We start from the raw sequence: 23163 nt of genomic DNA, 5'->3' as shown, positions 1-23163 counted from the left end.
GGGGTCAGTCCTCCCCTTTATTCCCTCCTGTGTCCCCCGTTGTGATGGCTGCGGTGTAGGCTTGTAGCACTGAACCCAAGCACAAAGTGTGAGCTCTTGGCAGGTCTCTGCCTCAGGCTGGGAAAGGGGGTGTCACTGCCCCTTGTTCACATCTTGCCCACATTCAGCATCAGGCAGGATGGGGAGAGCAGCTGTGCTGGAAATGAGGACTGGGAATCTTTGGCTCAAAGCTCTCTTGGAAATCGAAAGTTGTTGGTCAACCCCTTTTCCATTTAAACTGAGCTCTTGGTGGGAGCTCTCTGTCACTGGTTCTCACAGAACCAGTTGGAAACTGAGCCCCAGGGTGTCTGTGCATATTTGTGGCAAAAAGCATTTGCATTCCACCTAAGGCCTCCTCTTGATGTTTCCTAGGCCTGCCAGCCTCATTTCTACCACTGGCTTTAGTTCATGACACCATGTGCTGAACTGTCTTCAATACTTTGTAACACAGCCCTTTGGTGTGACAAGGGGAAGGCTGCTTTTGGGGATATACTTCAGGCTTCCTTTCCAAGCTGTTGTCACAGAACAGTGATGCTGTTGGAGAATATTGTCCCTCTCTTCCCCTCACGCTGCCTCTCTTCCACCAACTCATCCAGGCTGTTCAACTGAACGGGAAATGCCTGTTTGTTAGACTGCTTCTTGAAGGGGAAAAGGAGGACATGGCTTTAACACCACAGTGCATGAATACAGAAGACCTTTGGTAGTTTTATAATGATGTTTTATTCAGAAAACAGTCTGTATAAAAATATTCACAAATATTTTTCATTTCTAAGTTGAAATAAAATGCTATTTCTATCTCCAAATTGGTACTTTCTTTCTTCTTCCAGTCTGTTTTTCCCCTCTTCAGCCTTCTCACATTAGAGGCATCTGTTGAACACTGACCTGCTGCGTGAGCAATACCAAGCCCTGTGCCCACAGCATTTGCATGGATAGGAGAGGTTTGCATATGCTGTTCCAGCAGATACTTGACTATTGCACAGGTACATGGGCCCCTCCTTCCCCAGCCCTCCAGGGGGAGCAGGATTGTCCAGGGGGTCTCATCTTGCTGCTGGGTCAGTTCTGAGGTCAGGCCAAGCTGCTCTTGGGACCCTCCAGCATGTCGAACTTTGCTTTCACAATGTAACAGCTATTTTGACTACAGCACCATAGAATGAGGCTTCCACTTCCTGACTCTAGGCAGCCGCAACTATTGAATTCATGTGAGTCTTTCAAAATGTAGATAGGAATTTACATCAGTTTATTACAGAAGATTGATTCTTCTAAATTTCTATTTTTAGTATATGTGGTGCTTTTTGTTTAATACAAAGCAGCGCTTAGTTCTGAGCTAAGCTGCCGTTCTGAACTAAGTGCAGAACTGTAATTCTGCAAAGAACCTCATTTTGAGTTCTCTGCCTGAGGAAAACATATAAAATCCAGCCCATTCCCAAGGAGGGCTGTTGGGGGCCCAACTCATGATGCTACTCACAGCGCTGGCAGATGCCACAGGCAAAGCCTTCTGCAGAGCCCTGTCACCATCTTTAGGGTCCCACAGCAGCTGCTTTAAGTGTGCCTGTTCCTCATAACCCCAGTTTGGAAGTGTGTTTGCGTGCTGCTGCCTACTGTTACCTGTGGATGATGCTGTCTGAAACAAATAGTACCTTGTAGCCATCACTGGGGTACAAATGTAACTCAAAAAGAGATTTGACCAGAACTAAGTGTTTACTCATCCATCACCTTGAAATATTCTCTGGATTGTAATATAGATACTATTTACAACAATGGAACTACCTCTGTCATTTTTCTTTTGGTTTAGAGCCTGAGCAGATCCTGCTAAAGAAGTAATTAATGTTTCCAGAAAGGATTGGTTTTAAATAACTGGCTCAAGGTTACAGAATGTGCTGCTAATGGAAAGTTGTTATGGTGCTTGCAACAAATTACCAAGAGTGCTCTGAATAACCACAGAGGTTTTCAACAGTGACTACCTCTGTGATTAGTGAAGAGCTGTTTAAGAGTGTTACAGGCACACACCATGCACATCAAACCAATGCACTGATTTTGCCGCTGTCTCCACATGTGACTCAATGGCCTGAGAGCACTCAGCTGTAGGAGTCTGCTGTGCACAGAGCTGGATGCAAGTATCCCCATGTGAGTACACAGACACATGTGTGCCCACCATGAGTAATGGAGATGTGAAACTGTCCTCTTGTAAGCAATGCCTTTCCTTGCCCAGGAGGCAGTTCCTGCCAATGGAAGGAAGCAGGAGAGGTGCAGCTAAGAGCTGAGGGTGGCGTTACGCTGCTCCAGTTGCTTCCGTATCTGTGACTAGAACAGAAATATGACTTGTTACTGTTTGCCTGCATGCATGTGGATGTACATGAGTATGACCAACCCAAATACTGGTATTATTAAGGAAGTGATGCTTTCAAAGCTTTTACAGTGTCTTCTCCTTGCTCCCTTCATGACCCAACACAAGCGGTCTGTGCTAATGCTCCATATTGTTTACCATACACACAATGACATCCTTAAAGATGGAAGTAATTTCTTCTTCCTAATGAGTAGGTGTGTTAAGAGTGCATCCCAAAATAGCTAGGTGGGTTTGGAGGCATACACATTATGCAAAAACTACATATCCCAGCCTAGGTGGCCTGGAAATGGGAACAAGTACTCACTTCTTGCAGATACTGAGGGCTGTAGTGCTTGGATGCTACCATCCTGAGGGTTTATGATTGCAGTACCAAGGGTACTGCTGCCTGAGGTGTACTGCAACCTGCACATCATCTTACCAGTTTCCATCGCAGTATTTTAATCCACTCGTCAGCTTCTACTCCGGTTTTTGCACACAGGTAGTATGTCCTTAGCGGGAACACTAAACTGTAAGTAAACAATTATAGGCCATTTGTTAAATTGCTAGAACTACTGGTAAGTTCTTCCTAAAACTGAACCCAGCTGGCCTGCACCAGCAGTTTAGACAGGGTGGGGAGGCTGTGCTCCCATGCAGTCACCAGGAGGGATGTTAGCCAAGAACTGTTTACAGTTCTTTACAGCTGGAGGAGATGCTGCCCCAGGCCCATAAGGACAAAAGTCCCCCATTTGGGTGTGACTGGTAGCAATGTCTGACCTGGGAACTGGCCCCTACCTAAGTTCCATGGGTCTATGTGATGATTATACGTGCTCACAGAACTGGGAAATGAAATGCCCACTGCACATGAGCCCTTCCTCCTTGCCAAGAAAAAGAAAGCTTTTTCCAGTGGTAATGTGGCAAAGCCATGCAGGACTGACAGGGGCTGGCTGACAGAAACAGATTCTTGAATTAGAGAAAGAGCCGGGTCATAGCGGGACAGGGAGCTTTCAGAAGCACCCAGCTGTCACATTTCAAACTTCCCTGGTTATTCTGACCTTTCCATCAAGGTGGAAGGAGTACAGCAACTTACCAGAAACAATTGACTCTTTCCTGGGAATAGTCAAATTGCACAGCTGAGCATTCAGTTAAGTCAAGTGCCCGAATCGGTTCTGTGGCCTTGAAAATAGAATCATTTTAGAATGGGAATGTGTGGAAGCAGACAATAAGGCTAGCTGGTTCATCTTCAGTACACCATGACCTTTACAAGCATGCTAGGTTTTTCCAGGCATAGGAATAACACAACTCAAACTAACATAACATCACAGGAATTGAGCTCAATATAAAAAACCCCACATAGTTCAGATCTAAACAAACAACAGAGGTCACTACTGCAGAAAAGTGTCAGCTAAATGCAGACTGCTTAAGGTTTGGTTGATGCATTATAATGTAACTGACACAGCAGCAAATCTGATATCACTCCCAGCTGCAGTTAACAGAGACAAGGGGATGGTCACTGGTCTTAGCAGCTGTTGGAGATATCATTAACTCCTAAATGCTTTAAAAGGATGAATCTGGGCAGGGAGAAATGCAGAAGTAATGTTAAGGTGGTGCTTGCAGCAGAGGTGAGGGGTTTGGCTGTATGACTACTGTGTGTATGTTGAGGTTTCTTAGTACTGACCTAGCAGTGCTCAGGTACAGGTATGTAGGCTGTGTGTAACTATAAACCATCTCCCTTATGGATTTCATCCTTCCTAGGTGTAAGAGTTCTTCCTTATTTTGTTTGGCCTTACACTGTTATAGAATCATTTAGGTTGGAAACAACCTTTAAGACTGCCCAACTGTTAATCTAGCACTGCCAAGTCCACTAATAAGCCATGTCCCCAGGCAGCTGAAGTAGTAGAAGAGGTTGCCCTCTACCCAAATGCCTTTAGCTCTTCCCATGGCTCTTCATCAGGTGTATGGAGGTGTCCGTTGCTTTCTCACCTTTCCTTGTGCTTTCCTCTGGCTCAGTGGCTGTTATACACTATACTAGAAGCAAGCCCCTTTTGCTAAGGTGTGCTAGCAAATGCCATCCCAGGGCCTGCAGCAAGTTGCTCACCTGTAGGTATCTGCAACCCCACAGCAAATGGCAGTGCCAGGAGACACAGGAGCTGCTGCCTGGGAGGAGGCCATGTTCCTGACAAAGACACTTTCTTGCCTGGTAAGTCACAAAGGCTACTCAAGCATTTTGAGTGCTGCACTTTGAAATGTTATCCTGGAAACTTAACGGAAGTTGGCTTAAACTGAAATGAAAACTGATGGAAGGCCCTGTAAACATATAGCTATTTATAAATGGTAATGTTTGGTGAGCAGGAGTTATGTCTGCTGTTGTGCTAAAATCTGTGAGATGCTTTAAACAGGGCTTGGCAAAGGTGCAGAGGCTGTGTTTATGAAGGAGATACTGTAAGGGTGGAGAAACTCTAAGTGGTATCTCTTATTTTTACTCAGTTTAAGAATGGAATGGAACTGCAAATGCAACTCTTTTTCCCAGCTGCAGCAGCTTAATTGGGGTGAGAGTGCTAGAAAGGAGGACGTTTTTAAACCAGTGGCTTTCTAGGTACACTCGAAATAGAAGGATGAAAGCAAGGAGTGCAAAATATACTCAGTATTTGCAGAAATATTTTAATATACTGTCTGCCAGGTTTTGTGTCAAAGCTACCCATGAAAACCATGTTGGGCTGGTAGCTCAAAATCCTCTGAACAAAGCAACCAAAAATGCACTGTAAATAACAGCTCTAACTAGTAGGTAAGCCTGCAGAGCACAGTAAATGTTTTCCAGCTGTAAAACTTGCTTTCACTTGTTGAAGTCATCAGCAAGATGTCTTAAGTTAATTTGAGAGGTCTGACCTCTCTGACAGTATGGGAAGCTTTGACACAGATGCAAGAAGCCAGAGATATGAGGAGGCTGCAGCTGCCTCTAAAGAGGTTTTAAGAGTAGAACTGGCATTTGTTACTTACTGTCTGGTCTTTGAAATACTTAAGTTCATTCCTATGCAGTGTAAACCACCTTGTCTTCCAATTCTGAAAGATCAAGAAGGGATAGATAGTAACTGTCTTGTGAGAATTGAGTGTAATGCATCTTAGGAAAGAAAAAGCTTTAAAGCTTTGACTTGCTCTAGTTCACAGTCATGCTTTGTTGTTGCTCTCTGCAGCGGAATGCACATGGAGCTAATTTCAGCTCCACACTGTCTCCAGGTTCTGTGGGTGACTGTAGAGTGCAAACAAGGAGTAAGAGCTTTTCCTTACCTTGACTATTTTGCCTTGTTTTATCAAATATCCTTCTTTTGTACCAAGCTGTGAAGGAACAAGGAAGGGATTGGAGTTAGAGACTACACTCTCATTTAATTTCCCACATTCATCTCTCTGCCTATGTCTGGAACAAGGAAAAGCAGCCTGTCCTTGGGGAAACTTCCCATGGCCACTTGCCCTGTCCTCACTCCTGTGCTCCCTGCACAGGGCTGGATCCACAGCTAGGTTAAACACAGGCCTGTGCTAGCTCTAAAGGCAATCTCTTAGACCATGCCTCCTTCAGCAAGCTTCTGCCCTGCATCTTCTCAGCCAAACACTGCAAAACAGTTGCAGTTACAGTTTATTTGGCAAAGTTAGACGGTTGCCTCAGTAGGTCTTGTAACCAGAAGTACCTGGGGTTTAGCTGAGAGTGAAATTATCCACAAAAATCACTCCTGATGTGTTTTACTTGGGCATTCTCTCAGCCAGCCACATGCTTGACAGGAAAAACCTGATACATTCAATATGTTATTGAAAACTTATTTTTTGAACTGTTTCTCTGCCACCATGAGTGATGCTGGGACCTTATGACTTCTCCGATACTAAAACTCTGTGTAGGGGCCTACTTGTGAGACTGCACACCTCTAGAAAACAAATTCTTGCCAAGCTAGTTACTACTTGCTCTTGGAAAAATACTGCCTTTTTACTGGCTGCATGTGGAAGTCACGTTTCTTTGGAGGTTAAAGTGGAACTCGGCCATGAACAGCTGGTTGTGAGATACATCAGAAGTGATTCTTCCATTAACTTCACTGACCTGTATTAATGTAACTCTTCCTCTTTTCCCCAAAAAATATAGTATGTAACTAAAATACTTTCCTCAGCTGTGAGAAATATTGTTCTGGAAACCACTTCTCTCACTTAGATATGAGTTACTAGGCATTTAAAGTCTATATTAATGTCCAAGTGAGTCACATATCTCAGAATTTGGTGGCCCAAGTAGATATGAAGATGCTCTTTTGTTCCTCACACCAGTAAGGCATAGCTTTTAACATGATATAGGTCTTTACTGTGCTCAGAACTAGTAGGACTGAAAGGGTGGAGGCTCTTCCGTCAAACCCCTCTTTTCTGGGTTTAAGTCTGTGAATACAGACTGTCAGAAGTCAGAATACAGACTGTCTTCCTGCTTTAAGACAAGGTGATTCTAAAATAATAAAATCCAAGTGTGAAGATGACAAAAAATACCTCTTTCGAGTAATGTACCTATCCGCATATTAGATAACCTGATTAACTTGTTTGTACTGAGCTCCAGTTTTGGGTTTCCTTTTCCACATATGTCCCTGCCTGTCTTGCACATCTCTTGAATACTTTTTTCAAAAGGTTCCTTTTTAATTGACTTGAAGAGTCAGAGATGCTCTTTTCTTCCTCCTGGTTAAGAAGGAGGCTGTATATTGCTAACTGGACAAAATAATTCTAAGAAACAAAGAAGCCTGCAAAAATAACATGTAGTAATTAGTTTACATCTGTCAGGACTGTTTCCTGTCCTCTAATCCTCATATTCACTGAGTGAGACAAAATGTGGTAAATCCCCTAACTGTTACTTTAATCTGCTATTTGGCATATTCTTCTCACCTGGGAGAGGAAAGAGACTTCCCACTGTCTGTAAAGGATGCTGGGCAAATCGAGGGCTTACTGTGCAACCTGGTGTGTGTACTGTTGCATACAGCCTAATGAGTGTTGTCAGAAAGATGTGAGAAGTGGTGTGTTTGTTTTGTGTGGTGTGGGTTGGGTTGGTTTGGTTTTGGTTTTAATTCCTGATAAAGTTAGTTGCTGCTAAGTTGGCATTCTAAAAGGAAGGTAACAGGGGAATGAAAACCTTTCATATATTCTTTGTTTGGATGGTCAGACTTATTATCTAGGTCAACTGTAGACAGTGTTTTCTCACTGAAAATCTCAGTGACAGGTCTAAAAGGCTTTAGCTGTCAGGGGACTGTACTTATCGAGTCTGTGTTTGTTTTGCCTTGGTCAACAAAAATGTCCTGTATCTACAAGCCTATGAAGGGATGAACTACCAGTGTTATTCCATAGCTCACTCCAAAAATCATATGAAACTCAGGCCAGGAGAAGCACCCCTCTTACTGAACACAACTTACTGAAGGAGCATTTGGAACAAGGTCACTTTCTGTCCTTCCTGTCTGCATGGCTGTGTGAACTCGGACAGACTCATAAATGGAAGGTTCTTCTACTTCCCGTGGGTAGGGATGCTTCAATACAATTAAGGTTCCTGGAGAGAAAAAGAGCAGGAGTCATCTGGCAAGACAGTCTTAGAAAATAACTGGCAATAGCTCCCTGTTTGAGGAATGATTAACTTTATCTTTTCCCAAATTAAAAAATGCATAAGAACTAGTAACTTCCCTAAGATTTACGCAATACTTCCTGTAATGGGAATGGACTCAGGCCACACCGATTTGAGAACACAATCAGATGCTATAAATGACTCTCCCATACTCGTAAAACCAGACAAATATTTCCACCATCCATCATCTGAATGATTAAGACTTTGTGAGGGGTATTTTCTACAATAATCCACCCATCCAAAGCGCAGAGGGGCATTTCCTGGATTCACTTGCCCAGTCTCACTTCCTCAGCTGTCTTGTGTGGCCCAGAGTCCTTGACACCTTGGACAACTGGACCATGCCTAAATCCATTCCCTCCTCCCTGTACAGTGAGAGTCTATTTATCCTTACATCTCTGAAAGCAAGACTGAAAAACCTCTTCACTTCTCCTAAGCAGCAGTTACTCTGCAGTACATGGTAATGGTAGCAGCAACTAGGTAATATAGATCAAACTGCAACACAATTTCACAGTTACAGCTGAAATGCTTATCTACACATGGCCTGCACTTTCACTGCTTTCAGGAGGATGTGACTACAGACATTATCACGCCTCTTTACATGCAACTGTGAAAACTGTAAATACATGGTACCTTTTTACAACCTTTAACCTTACTACTTCTTGCAGGGAATCACTTGACACATTAAATTCCCTTACTGCACAGGAGGCTAGCTGCGTGGGTGGGTAGGCAGGATGCTAGACTAGATAGGAGGCCATCACAGTTACCCTGGTTTTGCCAACAACCCACTGCTTGCTGCATACATTCCTTCATCTGTCAGACCTTTGGATAGAGACTTCCTAACAGTAAGCCCACATTAGCATTGTTGTTAACTGGTTTAGATAGTAACTTTATTATTATAGCCATTCTTTGTTGCCAAATAAGGTCATGTTTACTGCACAGTCCCTGTAAAAAGCTGCATTCTCAATAGTGAATCTATCAAACTATACGCAGTAGTGAACAGTCTCCTTAAAAAAGTAACTGCTACACCATCTAATCTCACTCTTTAATGTCAGAGCGTACCAAGTGCTGCTCCATCTGCATCTTATGCTGATATTGTCAGCTCTTAAAGAGGAAGGATGCTAGAATTCATAAGAACTTGGACTTGAAATCTACAAGTGATTGAGTAATCTAAAAATGAAATAAAGTATATTTTGCAATGGAAAGGGCTACAAACGGAAGTGGGGAAAACTGTACTTGAAGTAATCAACTGAAATCTGTTCACAGGCACAGGTGGTCTATGCAAATGTGGTATATTCAACTTGTAGTAGGTGAAAAGTCAAAATCTGTTTCATTCTCTCTGGCCTTACAAAAAACATTGCTTTATCATTTAAAATCAAATTGAGAATACACCTGTTACCAGTCTACAGAAACTACTCTTAAGCTGTTCCATAGAATCAGAGTACCATCATCTCTATACCCTGGATAAAAGAGCCCTGCTGCAGAACCAGGAGGACTGATTTAACATTTTATACAATATTTGTTTTCTAAAAAGTTCACCATCTGTTTTCTCCACAAAAGATACTTGTACAGCATCATCTGGTAGAAGTATAAAAGGAATAGTAAAAGGAATAGTAAAAGTTGCACTGTGGCAAGATTCTTCTTGCATGTTTGTGTGTGATACCTATTTCTAAGGAAGATTTAAAATGAGTCCCATTGTTAGAAATTTAGGTTCAAGTGACTTTATTTTTTTGTCTGGGTAATGACTTTATTATTTTTTAATAAAAATGTTTGGGGGTTTTAATTATTTTATTTAAATATTTTTAATTATTTTAAATAATAAAGCATTTTTATATGCTTTCAAAATAATTTAGGTAAAAATTGACAAAGCAAACAAGTAAAAATATTATGTTAACCATGTCACTTTGAATAAAGACGGAAATGCAGAAATATGATAGTATATTGCTTTAAAAGCTTGCCTGTTCAGCAAGCCATCTCACAGAACACAATTTCCTTTTACTTATCTGTAGTTCACAAGGAAATGGATACATTACACTGCAGAAAAATAGATGTGAGTCCATGTAGCAATTTGGAATGGTGAATGAAGCTGTGGGAAGACAAGGTTTGTTTGGCCCAAAGCACAAACCTGCAGGTGACCCAGTACAAAAGAACCACTGTACTCCATGGACTATTTTGCAGGGTACAGGCCTGTATGTTCAAGTACCAATCAATGAGAGTCTGGTGTGCCTCCTCAGAGGCTAAACTAGCTCCACTGACACAAACTTAAACTGGAGATAGTGGAAACCATTATGTATTCTATCTCATGGGTCTCTGCCTTGAAAAATCTCTTCTGTAAGCAAGGAGGAGATGAAAAATGCTATCCTGCTTCACTCTTTCATTCCTGCTCTCACAGGTTTTTTTTATAGAAAATTGTTTGTAAGTATAACAAGGAAAAAGAAAAACTGGTCCAACTACTTTCTACTAATACCTGAGCTACAGGTGGCTTACTGCCTTTCACTGAATGGCAGACCCTACTGCTGGCCCTTCTGCCAACCTTCTGTGTGACCCTGTGTTGAGTCAGCCATTCTGCCACACTGACACTTGGCTTAGAGTGGGCTCTGATGAACCTCTACCTCCATTTCAGTATAAATTTGCTACCACCCACGAGACCTTGGACACCTCTGTTTGAAGGAACATTGCCTGAATGCTAAGTCTCTCTTCCTCTCTACTGCTATCCATGGTAAGGTAAGGTGGAAGGCTTCTTGATGTGATGTTCAAATGACTTTTCTCATTCTGTAGCACATCCAAATTAAAGAGGTTTTACAGAGACAGTTGAATGTGATTAGAGATCTTTAAGGCAACAAGTGAGCCCATGATTCAGCAGTGGTGATCCTGCCCATAGGGATCACCCAACACCAATGCCTTGATCACTGAAGTCTGTAATGCACGCAGTGAAGGAATGGGGAAATACAAGTTTTATATGTAATCTGAAACCTTTACAGGGTTAAGCCTGTATGCTGCATGTCTTTGTGCTCACTGGCACAAAAAATACAAGTGGGAACTTTGTATTTGTATTTGAACCACTCTTAAAAGTAGTTTCAAAAGAGAATGCTTTGAAAGATACAAATTCTATATTGAGTGCATTTTTCTTGCAGGGAAAAACAAAAAAGGCAAATCAACCCTTGAATTTAATGCTTGAGTTATAAGAATGTTGCACTTAGTGCAGTGTGTGACCTATTACAGTTATTGCACTTGCCAACTATCACTTAACTTGTGTCTCGTCTATATAATTAGTACTACTCTATGAGGTATTTACATACACTTTATACACAGGGTACTGAAGCTTTTGGAACTAACTTGTACTGACCCTTTTCTAATTCCTGCATTTGAAGCTAAACCTGAAACTGGCATCATCATTATAATAAGCATCTGCTTCTGTGTGAATTCTGGTCTGGTAGTGTTCAACTCACTTGTGGGAATCAAGATTTATCTTTCAACTTAATTTAGATGGCATGTTGGCTGCTAAAGAAGCCTCTGCTTTTCTCCCTCTTTTTCTTAAAAACAAAAAACAACACTACAGGCTGATCCACAGTAGACAGAAAGGGAGAGGTAATAGAGGCCACACTCCCTAAAGGAAAGAGGCACATATCACTGTAGACTCCTTCCCTGGATGAAGAACAGTGGAGTAATAGCTAAAAAATTTCAAATCCCTTTTCCCATTTATTCTTTTTCCCAGATTTCAAATTCGTAGATGGACTTTTATTTCTTCACTAAACACCCTGTTTTAGTTTTTCCCTTTTTGAGAAGGTTCTGTTGCTCCCAGTACATGCAGATTCTGAAATGCTGCTTCTCGCTCTGAGAAATCAAAAGGAGCTCACATCCCTGGTTATCAAAAATGCCATAAAGTTACATGTAGTTTGTCTTCAGAGTACTTGAAAGAGTTTTTGAAGAGGAACATCTAAGATACCTGTGGTTAACAGAGTCATGAACTCTGAAGAGGAACACTTCAGCAGGAGATTCATTTGATAGACACTGAAGACATTGGAAGCTCCCTGACAGACGTTTGAAGACACTGGAAGTTCCTTTACCTAAATCTATACAAAGCATGACTACAAATGTGCTCATGCCAATATATGCTCTCCTTACCTGTTTCGCTTCCAATTAAAGGCTGATTTGCAAAATGCATGACTAATTCCTTCAAGCTAGAAAATTCATTAAATCCAAATTTGAACGAAGTTCCTGTATGTTCAACAAGGAAGTGTTTGACAGAATCTTTTCCCCTAAAATAAAACAAGAAAATTTGTCAATGCATAAATGCTGAAGGCATTTGGCATGTGCAACCCTTAAATAGCAGCTTCCACTACAGGAAATCTGGCCCAGATCACAGGCTGACAATTACTGTCCTAGCAGCAATGCTACCATCATTACTGTCCCTCACTAACACTCCACATAGCTAAGACTCAGATTTATTAAGAAAAATCCAGTTGTTGCTTTACAGATGTGAGATGACGAAAGCCTAGAAAGGCAAAGGAAGTTAAATTAACTCTGGCAGCAATCAATAAAAAGACTCACAAATGAGGTTTCCAGCCTTCTGACTGTTCCCTTACTGGACTTTAGTCTTTATGGTGTACCTATATTACTTGGTGTGTGTCTCACTTTGCAGGTAGCATCCCAACCTCATTGAAACTCGCCTGTTTCTCTTTCAAAAATCAGCTGCCTCCTTTCTGCACCCAAATAGGGATTTAATAACTTTAGATACCTATTTGTTTATTTTGTCTCTGTACTGAGACAAATAGTTCCTCTATGGTTGGCACTGTCAAACATGAACCAGGGTCCTTTGTCTGTGCAGAAAGTAACAGTACTTGTTTATGAAAGCTGATGATATTTAGAGAAGTCTGCAAGGCCTCACTTCCTGGATAGGCACTTATTTTGACTTCAGGAGACAGTAAAGCACTTACTGCAAGTATCTCTCCTGTGAAAAAGTTACTTCTGCTAATGTTATTAGCATCCAAAATAGTCCAGGGAAAATTTTGTCTCAGGAGAAATTGTATTGAGCAAATGTATGGAAAACATAGTGAAGAAAGGGGTTTATATCATCTTTTCCATTATTTATTGCCACTTCCACAGGATATTATAATTTCAAACAGGTATTTAAACAAATATTTATCTTTGAACAGTACTCATGATATCGTAGAACATTCCTCTGTTGACCTCCTGCATGTTTTGTGCTACAGTCAGCTGAGACACAGTGCGTGCAAGCCATGCACAGAGGCCCCACAACAGCAAATAGCTGCTGTGACTCCTCTGCAATGACAGGGTTTTCATCTTTCCATTCAATTTCATAAGAAATACAATGTTGCAATGAATTGTACTCTATTTACCAGTTCCTTTTTAAAGCTGGCTAATTTAGCACTCATTAACTGATACATTTGCTACTGTTCTCATCATAAAACTTTTCTACTCCCGTAAGCTGTTTCTTTAACTCCTGTAACTGCCATATATGTTTTTATCATGAAGACTGAGTATCTACAGCAAATCCACAGAATTATGCTTTTTGTCAATAAGACTAATTCACAGTTTGTAAAAATAAGTGCCATTTTCCAATCCAATCTGTTTTTTTTTCTTTCTAACAAAATGTCATTCAGCAGGATTACACCATTAGGAAGATGTATTAAAATAGTTTGAGCCTTAGGAAAAAACTGCAGGTCACCTCAATGCATGAGACAAGCAAACAAACATGGGAGTAAGTGCAGATTTTAAAACAGCTAGCTATGAGGCATGAGATAAATTCACTTGGGTCCATACACTACCTTACAGAGAGGGAGTACAGATCTTCCCTTTCATTACTCTTCCTCAAGAGATAGCTTCCATCCTGCCCGTTGGAAAGCAGCAGTGCTTCTGCTGCATGCCGGGTAAGATTATCATGATACCACCTGGGAAGACACAAGGGGTTAAAGCATCATTTGCTCTGCTCTTAACTGACAGCTTCTGCTGCATTACAGAGCTGAGTTAGAGGAAGGACTGTAGCTGTTATTGCTACCATTCTGAGTTACCACCCTTCTCACAAGCACACGCAGGTTACACAGACCTGTGCCCCTTTCAGCACACTCAGAGAACTACCTTTTGTTAACTACAAAGCTGCATACAAAAACCTGACACTTTGCTGTTTGTAGTAATCTAAAAACCCTTGCAAATTCTCCTTTTGTGAGCAACAAACTAGCCAGGTCTATGCTGATAAGGTGAATGTAATTTGGGGGGTATGCAAGACCCTTTGTCTATTTTCAGAACCTGTATTTCCTGACACAGATACACACTCTGGTATACTTCCCCTTTTGGGGCAAACAGGCAACACTTAAACTCCTCCCAGACTTTCTATTTCCTGCAACTCAGTCCATCTGCACTACTAAGATCGGTGATTAACCAAATGTGCCTAAGCTTAAAATTTCATTTGAAGGATAAGCTTTTTGGAAGAACAAACAGAAGAAGGGAAAACAACTAACAGAATTTGAGGGAAAATTTAGGAAATCTTACCATTGTTGCCGCTCAGCCACACACGGTCTGAGCTATGCAGGAAAACTAGACCTAAACAGCTGCCTCATTTACCATCAGTTAAAACTAACCTCATTGGGGTTTTCATATGAAAAATTCCACAAGGAAATCACAGGAAAAAAATCCTGCAAAGATCATGAAATATTGTTTATGGCTTTCTTTGCACCCAGAATGGTTCACAACAGAAACACTCAATTCCTTTCAATAGAAAAGGATCTTATTAGACATGATCCCAAGACCGAACACACAAAAAAAAAAAGCCACAGATATAAGAGGCTGGAGTGCTATCCCATAAGACATGCTGTGTGAAGATATTTGTGTAGTTATAGACACACACCAGAACCTCTAGTGCAGAAGGAGGAGGAGATACTCTACCCAGGGCACAGTTTTGCAGGGTGCAAGCATCACCCCTTGTCTGTATGCGGAACAGTGACCAGTCTCCTTTCCCTTCCTTTTAAACTGTGTGTGCCCAGAGTATTATGGTTAAACTCTATTACCATTTCAGCCAGAGAAATAGAGTTTGACTGAAAGCAGAAGTGTGATCACAGCACTTCCTGACATTTGTATCAGGGCAGTCTTTAGCCTGAAACAAGGTGTACTTGTACACTTTTTCTCCTTTATACTTAATCTTGTCATTATAAGTTGCCACTAAATTGGGCACCTTGTGCTAAGTTTTTAACTGATTTAGAGAGCTGCCTATTTGAAAGGCCAGCTGGTCGATAAATTGCTTTTTGACAGACTCCAGATTATTAAACCTGAAGAAGACAAGATGTATGTGAAACTCAAACAGGCAGGGTATAGATGCTTTGGCTCTAGAAAATGGTCCGCGGACCACCTATATAGTAAAATCAAATTATGAATATTTAAACATGAAGGTGTCATCCTCTGAAACACCTGTTAGCCAAAATCTGCTTTGGGATTAACTGCCCAAGTAAGTAACTGCTAAAGGTCAGATCTGTCCTGATGTGCGTGCTGATATGATCCTCATCACACTTGGCTGAGAGGACAACACTGTGTTTTGGGTGGAATTTTATAACGCGATTTCTCTCACTTATGTACAGAAGAAACATACACAGAGAAAATCTGTAAATTGTCATGCTCATGAAGGAGGTGTATTCAGTTTGAGGCTGCTTGGAAGTGTACTGTTACCTTATGTCCAAAAAACCTTCTACCACAATTTTAAAATACAAGTCACTCATGTTTAAAAAAATGCTGTGTTTAAATCTACTCTTTCATTACACCTAAAAAGTCAGTGAGTAATGAAATTTTACCACTATGAAAAAGAATATTAAACCAATCAAAAGCCATCAACAAAATCCCCCCCACTTTACTGGGAAAATATTGTTTTAAAGTGCAGTTTTAAACATTTGCTGACAAGGTTGCATTAGTCTTCTTGCCTAAATATGTTGCCTCAGACAAAAACCACTCAAATGTTACCATGTTCTTCTCGATCAGCTTAACAAGTAGAACTGGATGTGAGACGAATACAGATTTTAGTGCCAAAGTGACTGTATTATGCATAGCTTTTTCTTTTTTTTCCCTGAAAATGGCCACTCAAAATTTGCAGGAACACAGGTAAGGTTTAAAAATGCTGTGGAAAATTCAGCATTTACATCCAGACCAGCAGGGGGTTAAACAAATACATACCTATGCAAACAGACTGCTCTCCCAGTCCAACCTGCCTGGTGACACAAAAACAAGTAAGTAAGACTAAAAAGAAATCTAAACAGCCCTGTGGTTAGACACTACTAGATACACTTCAGTTATATGTAAGTACTTGTCAGAGGGGGGATCCTTCTATTTGTTTTGTTCAGAAAAACATCCTTCAGGAAGTTCTTTGAAATCTGCAGGTAAACTAACATGGAATCTTTCACATAAAGGGAGGTCTCCTTTAGCTTAGGTTTTGGTGCTTCTGAGAACCTAGGGGACGAGGAAACTGTTGACAGAAAATATAATACTGTATGTACCTTCTTGCCACCTTAAAACAAGAAATTAAGCAGATCAAAAGGCTTTATAAACACTCATCAGTGCTTGAAGCCCCAAGCTAGTCCTTCAAAAAGCTAAACTGTCTTAACTATTTAATTTTGAACCATAGTGCGTATCTTGCATACTGGGTTGTTTCTGAAGGTCCTTCCAAAAGCTATCTTTATTTGACTCAACTTATAGAGCCTTGTATTCATCATAAAAATAATCCAGTACTGTGAAAATTGGCTGGGGTTCCTTATTCTAATCTCTCTGAAGTAACACAGGTAGAAAAACAGAGGAAAGTCTCTCCTTGCTTCAGAGCCACTTCTGCTGGGTGCCCATGGCCTTCCATGCCTTCCTGTCACAAATGCATACATACTTCTGGGAGTTTTTTCTGTTCCAATTACTTTATTTCTCCTAAGGAAAAGCCCGCATGCTCTCCTTTTTGGGGTTCCTTATCATCAATTTGACTAGTGATCTCAGTTTCCAAGTTTTTAATTGCTGTCATTTATTCATTCTTGTTACCTTAACTTTGTCCTAAGTTACATTAAATCTCCTTACCCCATACGTGTAAGCTTGTTTGAGTTGCCAGGGCATGTTGTTGAAGGACCATGCTAGTCTTCCTGCACTTTGGATTGGAAGAGTCTGCTGGGCCCATGAAAGCATGTCTTAAGATGCACTTAAAAGCACCATGAAAGCACTCAGCCCTAGTGAGATTACTTTTGCTTCTCTTTGGAAAACAAAGCAATTTCAGAAATCAGCCTATCCTTTACATCAGATTGCACTGGTGATAGCGAAGAAGGGCTTTACTGACATTGCTGTTAAGAGAAAGGGGAGAGAAGTGAAACATGCAGCGCCCCAGGGAACCAAACTCATCAGAGCACACAGCCTTGCCCTGAGTCTGCCCACCTGGTCAGCAGTGGGGTTCCCAAGTAGGATAAGCTAGTGGTTGCCACAGTGCAAGCCATGTCTGTACCTGCTGGCTATACCACTGCAGCTATGCTAATCATCAGTACTACACAACACACGTACTTGTGTTAAAATCTCTTCTTGCACTAAGATCTCTGTGTAGTTAATGCAGTGACCAGAACTCCCTACACAGTGGTGATGATCAGGAGCATATTACAGCAATGTTTGGGATGGGAAACTCCCTCTTCAGGTAAGAACATCATCCTCAAAATGTTCACTTGTTCTTTTCTTTTACAACCCAAGTTGTTTCAAAGAAAAATGTTAATGAAACTTCATTACCTGCAGATCAGACAGCCCTTACACAAAGAAACTAGATGGATATTTTGCAAAACATTTCTGTCTGTGTAAATAGGGGTTGGTGAATAAACCTGTAGCTGGCATCAGGTGGATTAACTTTTTAACAATACTGGAATACACAAGGAATACAAACACTCACCCATGGTTAACCTAAGGATGAATGTCAAATGACTTGGATAATTCTCTTCTCAGCTAGCCTTATGTGCAAACTGTGTACCACCCAGCAGAAATATTCACTTTTCTTCCTAATAAAAATGAAAGGTAGCTAGTGCCAGAAGAGAGAACAGCTAGAAGTTCTGACTGCCATTTGGTTTTAATGTCTGGTGTAGTAACTCTGAGGCACACCCAGCTGTCAGATAAATGCAGCAGACAGAGGTCACACTTATTTTCATATTGTTATCAGATTATGTTCTCAGATATAGGCTAGACAGAGTTAGAAACTTTGTGGATGCTTGGTTTGCTTTTGTAGAGTCTGGCAATTCAAAGTTCCTTTGTTGAAGGAGGAAGGAGATTCTCAGTAGTCAGCTGTGTCTGATTCCTTCCCAGAAGCTCCCTCCCTTACCATAGAAGGTCAAATACTTCCTGTGCTCCTTGGTGGGGAACTGTACCCATGGAAAGCACCTTGGCTGCCTGAGCTGCAGGAGTAAAGCAGAAACACAGTGTAACAAATTCTCTCTTGTCCACCTCCGAAAGGGAACAGAGATCAACACTGGTGGGGAGATAGTCCAGGTCTGCTCTCTGTAGGACTTCAGTATTATTCAGAACATTTATTTACCCTGGGCTGCCTTTTTAGTCATGGCAGATGTTGCCAGGCTTTGTACTTTATTATTATTATTATAAATTATTATTATTATATATAAATATATTATAAATATATTTCCTACCATAAGTTGAATTTCCTTACACTTCCCATTCTTAGGTGAAATGTGTAGAATACAGTACTACTTGATGGAGTGAGCAGGAAAGCACAGAGTTCTCCTATGGCTGGACACAGTGCTTTTCACTTGCCTGCACTCCAAAAATTACTCTACAAAATAGCCTTACTAGCTCCCAGTTCTCTGCATGCTGGATTTCAGCAAACTTCCGGATCATATCTGTCAAGTTTGGGGGGTTTGTTTGCTTTTAACTTCTTTCCTAATACGAAACCCTAGAAGCATTACCCACCTTCTCAAAGTTGCAAAAAAGGACTCTTTTACACCAGTAAAAGTGAAGTTTTAGCAATGTTTTTAATAGTGCATGAGTTGACAGAGCTCTAGAGAACCTACAAAAGGGCAAGAATCGTAAGACAGAAGTTCTAGCTGGCATACAACCGAAAGTGGTACTTATTTAGACATTCTTTCAATGTGTCACACTGAAATACTTAATCACACAACTATGTAAAGTACTTTGTTGGAATGCAAAGGTGCTGCTTTGTAGGAAAAATAATTTAAAAATAGAAATAAGAGGAAATAATATCAGTGTATCCAGCGCTAAATTTTATCTCATCTAACTGCAGGCTTTCACTAGTTTGGCTTCTGCTTTTCACTTCCATTTTCTCTTTCCCCTTCTCTCAACTGCCTTTGTTCTGATTTTCACCCATTTCTTTTGCTTACTTTTTAGCCGTTGTAATTTTGCCCTGTTTACACTAGAAATACAGATGAAGGAAAAAAAATGACCATTTGCCCTGTCCCATTCATACAAGTTCCTTAATTCCCCAATTTTATCACCATCTGATCTAAGTCTGTAGCCCAATATATCTTCTGTTACTAAAACTAAGCACTCAGTCTTACATACCATCTGTCATGGTACTGTCAAACCTTAAGCTGGAGGAATATAAAAGCTGTGCTGCACGGGATGACAACGAATACTCAGACTGCAAAAGGAAAAAGTCTACAGAAACTTGTTTCTTCTTCACCTCCAAAAGACAAACAGTGTCACCAAGCTATGCTATTATGCTGGAACAGAAGCTGTGTTATGAGACCAGCCTGTAATTACTCAGATAACAAGATATTCCACATTCTCATCTCTTGTGCAAGTAACACAAACCGCAATGTGGAATTCCCCAGACTCATATCATACGTGATCAGCCACAGGAGTTTCACACTGCAATGTGCAGGCTGTCCTTTAAGCAGTAACAGCAATAACTGCAACTGGAGAAAGGGTGGTGGACTCCAAGAACAGCCAAAGACACCTTCAAAGAAGAGTCACAAAGGGTGGTGGACTCCAAGAACAGCCAAAGACACCTTCAAAGAAGAGTCACAATATCTGTTTCGTTTTCCTTTAAGCCAAGATGCTTATGGCTCTTTTGATAAATTTCAGTACCCCCTTTTAAGTATTTTGGCAGATTTAAGTTAATGAAGGAACTAGCATGTTTTTAACAACATGTTCTGATTTTGCTCTTCTGTTTCATTAGGCATGTAGTTCCACCTATAAACATCTTGGCAATGAAGCTGACAGTAATCCAAATTCTCACTTCGAACTCTTGGTTGTTTGACCTCCTGAACTCTCTGAATAAATACAAGCAATCACCTTCCCCCAGACTGGACAAAATAGTAAAAATAAAATTAAATTAAATAAAAGCCAAATACATCACTTCTGCTTTCTTTTGTTCTGATGTAAAAGATCAGGAAGTCCATCTTTACAAATACTGAGGCTTTGGAGAAACTAAATCAATCCGACAAACAGGTGTAGATATACCTAGATCTGTCAGTGACTGTGATTGTCCCTGATGGTAACAGGGATGGCTAATTCTCATTTATTGATCTTTATTTTTGTGACTGATGGGATATCTCTAGAGCAGGAGCAACATAAATATGGAGTTTGTATATGTTAAAACCCCCCTCCCCTCCTGCTTTGTTCTCATGCACTCCAATATTCTCAGTGTAATTCCAGGAGCATTAATCTAGAACAGTCCAGCATGCACCGGGTCCTGCAAACGTAGCAGTGAGACAGATAGGATTTATGCTGTACACCCATCTCTATTGCTGTCAACTTTCCATTTCGATGACCAGATGACCTGGTAAACTATGAGGATATCCCATTACCCAAACACTCTTATAAGTAAAGTCCTTCCCTTTTCACACTTCTTCAAACCTTCTCCAACCTCTTTGATTCTTGTACAATAAAGCAGAAGCCCAAAAATAACCTGATTCAAATCCCACCCCCGAAGGGACATGAATGTCAAAGTTGCTCTTCATTTGAGTGACCCTTGTCTCTGATGATCTTTATGATGGCAATGATGGATATTCCTCAACAGAACTGTGTCTTGATTGTGCTAGATACTCTGTCAAGTGTAAGGGGAACTCAACTCTATGACAGCACTGGAGACTAAGTTTAGGGTAAAAACCCTTGTGATGGCTGAGAATTTAATGTTATGGTTGGAGAGCACATACCTACTTCTCACAGCTTAAAAAGTATTTACCTTAAGAGATCTTCAAGACTATTCTACTAGCATGTTTAGGGTGTGAGGCCTTCTTTTTCCTCTTTGAAAGGGGGGAAAGTGGCTTTAGTATTAGCTGTAAAAAGGGCTTTGTTTAATGATATGAAGGGAATCTTGACTTGGCATTGCCTATTTACCTTTAGTGCACTTAACACACTGCCCTCAAATGTGGTAGGGTGAAAAGTTTAGGTTTTTCACCAAAGTGGAAATAAAAAAGCTACAGCTTTAAGAAATGCGTATTTGTAGCTTTTTCTTCTCACTGGTACCACATCAGACACCACATCAGGCTGCAGTCCTACAGATCATCTATGAGGGCAAACTCCTTGCCAATCAGCAAGTCTGTTTATAGGCACAGGTTACTGGCATAAATCAACTCAAGCCACATAGTGGAAATTAATAAAAGTCTGGCAAGTGAGGATCCCGCTTCCCACATGAGCTGCAACTCTTTTTGTTTTTTTCTTTCCCCTATAGATACTATTTTACGATGAGCATAATCTTAGAGATGTAAAGGAAGTGTGTATAATGACTAATCTGGGTCCCACTGTAAAGTGACTTCATTTTATATCTGTTCAGTAACAGGCATTTCATTAACAGGTTCTTCTAAATATGGGAAAATGTTAGCAGTGTGGAGATAGTAATTTCAAGTCTCATTGTTGCAGCCCAATTTCTTCACTAAGTCAATCACAGAAATAAATGAGTTGGTTCTCATCCATAAGTACTCAGGAAGCAAAAAACCTTTACTTTTTTCATCTATTCTTTCTGAACGCAGAGGCGACACCAGAGCCTTTCTGCTTTGTCTCCACTGGCCTTCCCTCTGTGTTGTCTCCACTTTGCTGCCACTGATCCTTCCCTCCCTGTACCAGCCATGCTGTTCCTCCAGCTTGCGTTTCTTCTCATCTACAGCAATGCTGCTGGTGAAAACGTAACCCAAGCCTTCCTCCTATAGAAGCAAAACTAACTGGCAGGCAACACGGGCGAGTCACATCGGACAGGGAAGGAGGTCTGTCGCAACCATGAGCCTTTCTTTTTGCACCTTGGGTTTCGTTTGTGAGTGAGGGTGACGTCCTCATAACGGCTGTGAACCGTTCCACTGCTCTCACTCCCCAGCCCGAGGTGCGCTGGGGCAGCTTGCTGCCTCCCCAGGCCCAGTACTGCGGCTGCGATGGCAGCCCTCCAGACCAAGCTGTAAGGGGATGGACGAAGGGATGGTGCAGGTCTGCAGCTGGAGGAGGACAGGCAGCTCTGAGGACAACCTCTAGGCCTGGTGCCTCCTTCAGACACAGGTAAGAGACATGCCACAACCTTGCGCTCTTCCTGACAGAGGTTAAATGTCGCAGAGCCTGCCGCCCTCTCAACCACACCACAGGGATGAGGCGTTGAGCTCCTCTGACAGGCTGCACACCATGCACGGAGCCGTCCGACGTGCTCGTTAAAACAAACCCCAGTTTACCTTACTCCTCACCTCACTACCAAAGTCAAGAAGCTTCAACTGCCACCTGTCAGTGCCCGTCGGGCGGACGCCATTTCAAGCAGGGACCCCCGCGCCCCTCAGCCGCCCCCGAGGTTGGGCGGGGACCGCCATTTCGCGCAGGGGCCCCCGCCGCGCCGCCCCGCCCCTGTGGCCGCTTACCCCAGCGCCTCCAGCTCCTTGTCTACCGGCGCGGCGGGACGCGGTTCCCGGCTCTGGGTCATGGTCCCGCCGCGGCTCTTGGCCTGCGCCCCACGCAGGGGCACGACGGCTGCCGCGGCCGCCTCCGCGGGCCGCTGAGGAAGTGCACGGGCGGGGCGGCCGGACGGTACCTCCCCGGGCGGGGACCGGCCCGCCTTGCCGACAAGGAGTGTCCCAGCCGGTACCCGAAGCGACTCTTACCTCAGGAGGGGCAGCCAGAACCCCCACATAGCCAGTGGCGCCTGGTCTCTCCCGTACTGGAAATACCTTATGTCCAGAATAATCCATACTTCTGATTAGTTTAAGCTGTACAGCCCAGAAGTTCAGATTTGGAAATCTTC

At 41.9% G+C, this 23163-nt stretch overlaps 1 protein-coding gene across 1 annotated transcript; it reads right to left on the bottom strand.

The window, feature by feature from the left end:
• Nucleotides 1-758: 758 nt before the first annotated feature.
• Nucleotides 759-22903, bottom strand: DAPP1 (dual adaptor of phosphotyrosine and 3-phosphoinositides 1). The gene is made up of 9 exons (XM_005148654.3): nucleotides 22784-22903; nucleotides 13766-13888; nucleotides 12102-12235; nucleotides 7777-7907; nucleotides 5645-5692; nucleotides 5357-5419; nucleotides 3450-3535; nucleotides 2802-2889; nucleotides 759-2340 (listed from the first exon to the last, which is right to left on the bottom strand). The coding sequence occupies exons 1-9, from the start codon at nucleotides 22843-22845 to the stop codon at nucleotides 2290-2292; spliced, it is 786 nt and encodes a 261-aa protein (XP_005148711.1). The 5' UTR covers nucleotides 22846-22903; the 3' UTR covers nucleotides 759-2289.
• Nucleotides 22904-23163: the final 260 nt, after the last annotated feature.

Source organism: Melopsittacus undulatus, chromosome 7, assembly GCF_012275295.1.
Source record: "Melopsittacus undulatus isolate bMelUnd1 chromosome 7, bMelUnd1.mat.Z, whole genome shotgun sequence".
Classification (NCBI taxonomy): Eukaryota; Metazoa; Chordata; class Aves; order Psittaciformes; family Psittaculidae; genus Melopsittacus; species Melopsittacus undulatus.
This window is presented reverse-complemented; position numbering and strand designations above follow the sequence as displayed.

Coding starts and splice junctions, on each gene's coding strand:
- DAPP1 (XM_005148654.3), bottom strand. CDS start 22,845: ATGACCCAGAGCCGGGAACCGCGTCCCGCCGCGCCGGTAGACAAGGAG. Junction 5,693..7,776: donor TTGTTCCAAATGCTCCTTCA/GTAAGTTGTGTT, acceptor GTTCCTTCACAG/CTTGGTACAAAAGAAGGATA. Junction 5,420..5,644: donor AACAAGGCAAAATAGTCAAG/GTAAGGAAAAGC, acceptor TTGATCTTTCAG/AATTGGAAGACAAGGTGGTT.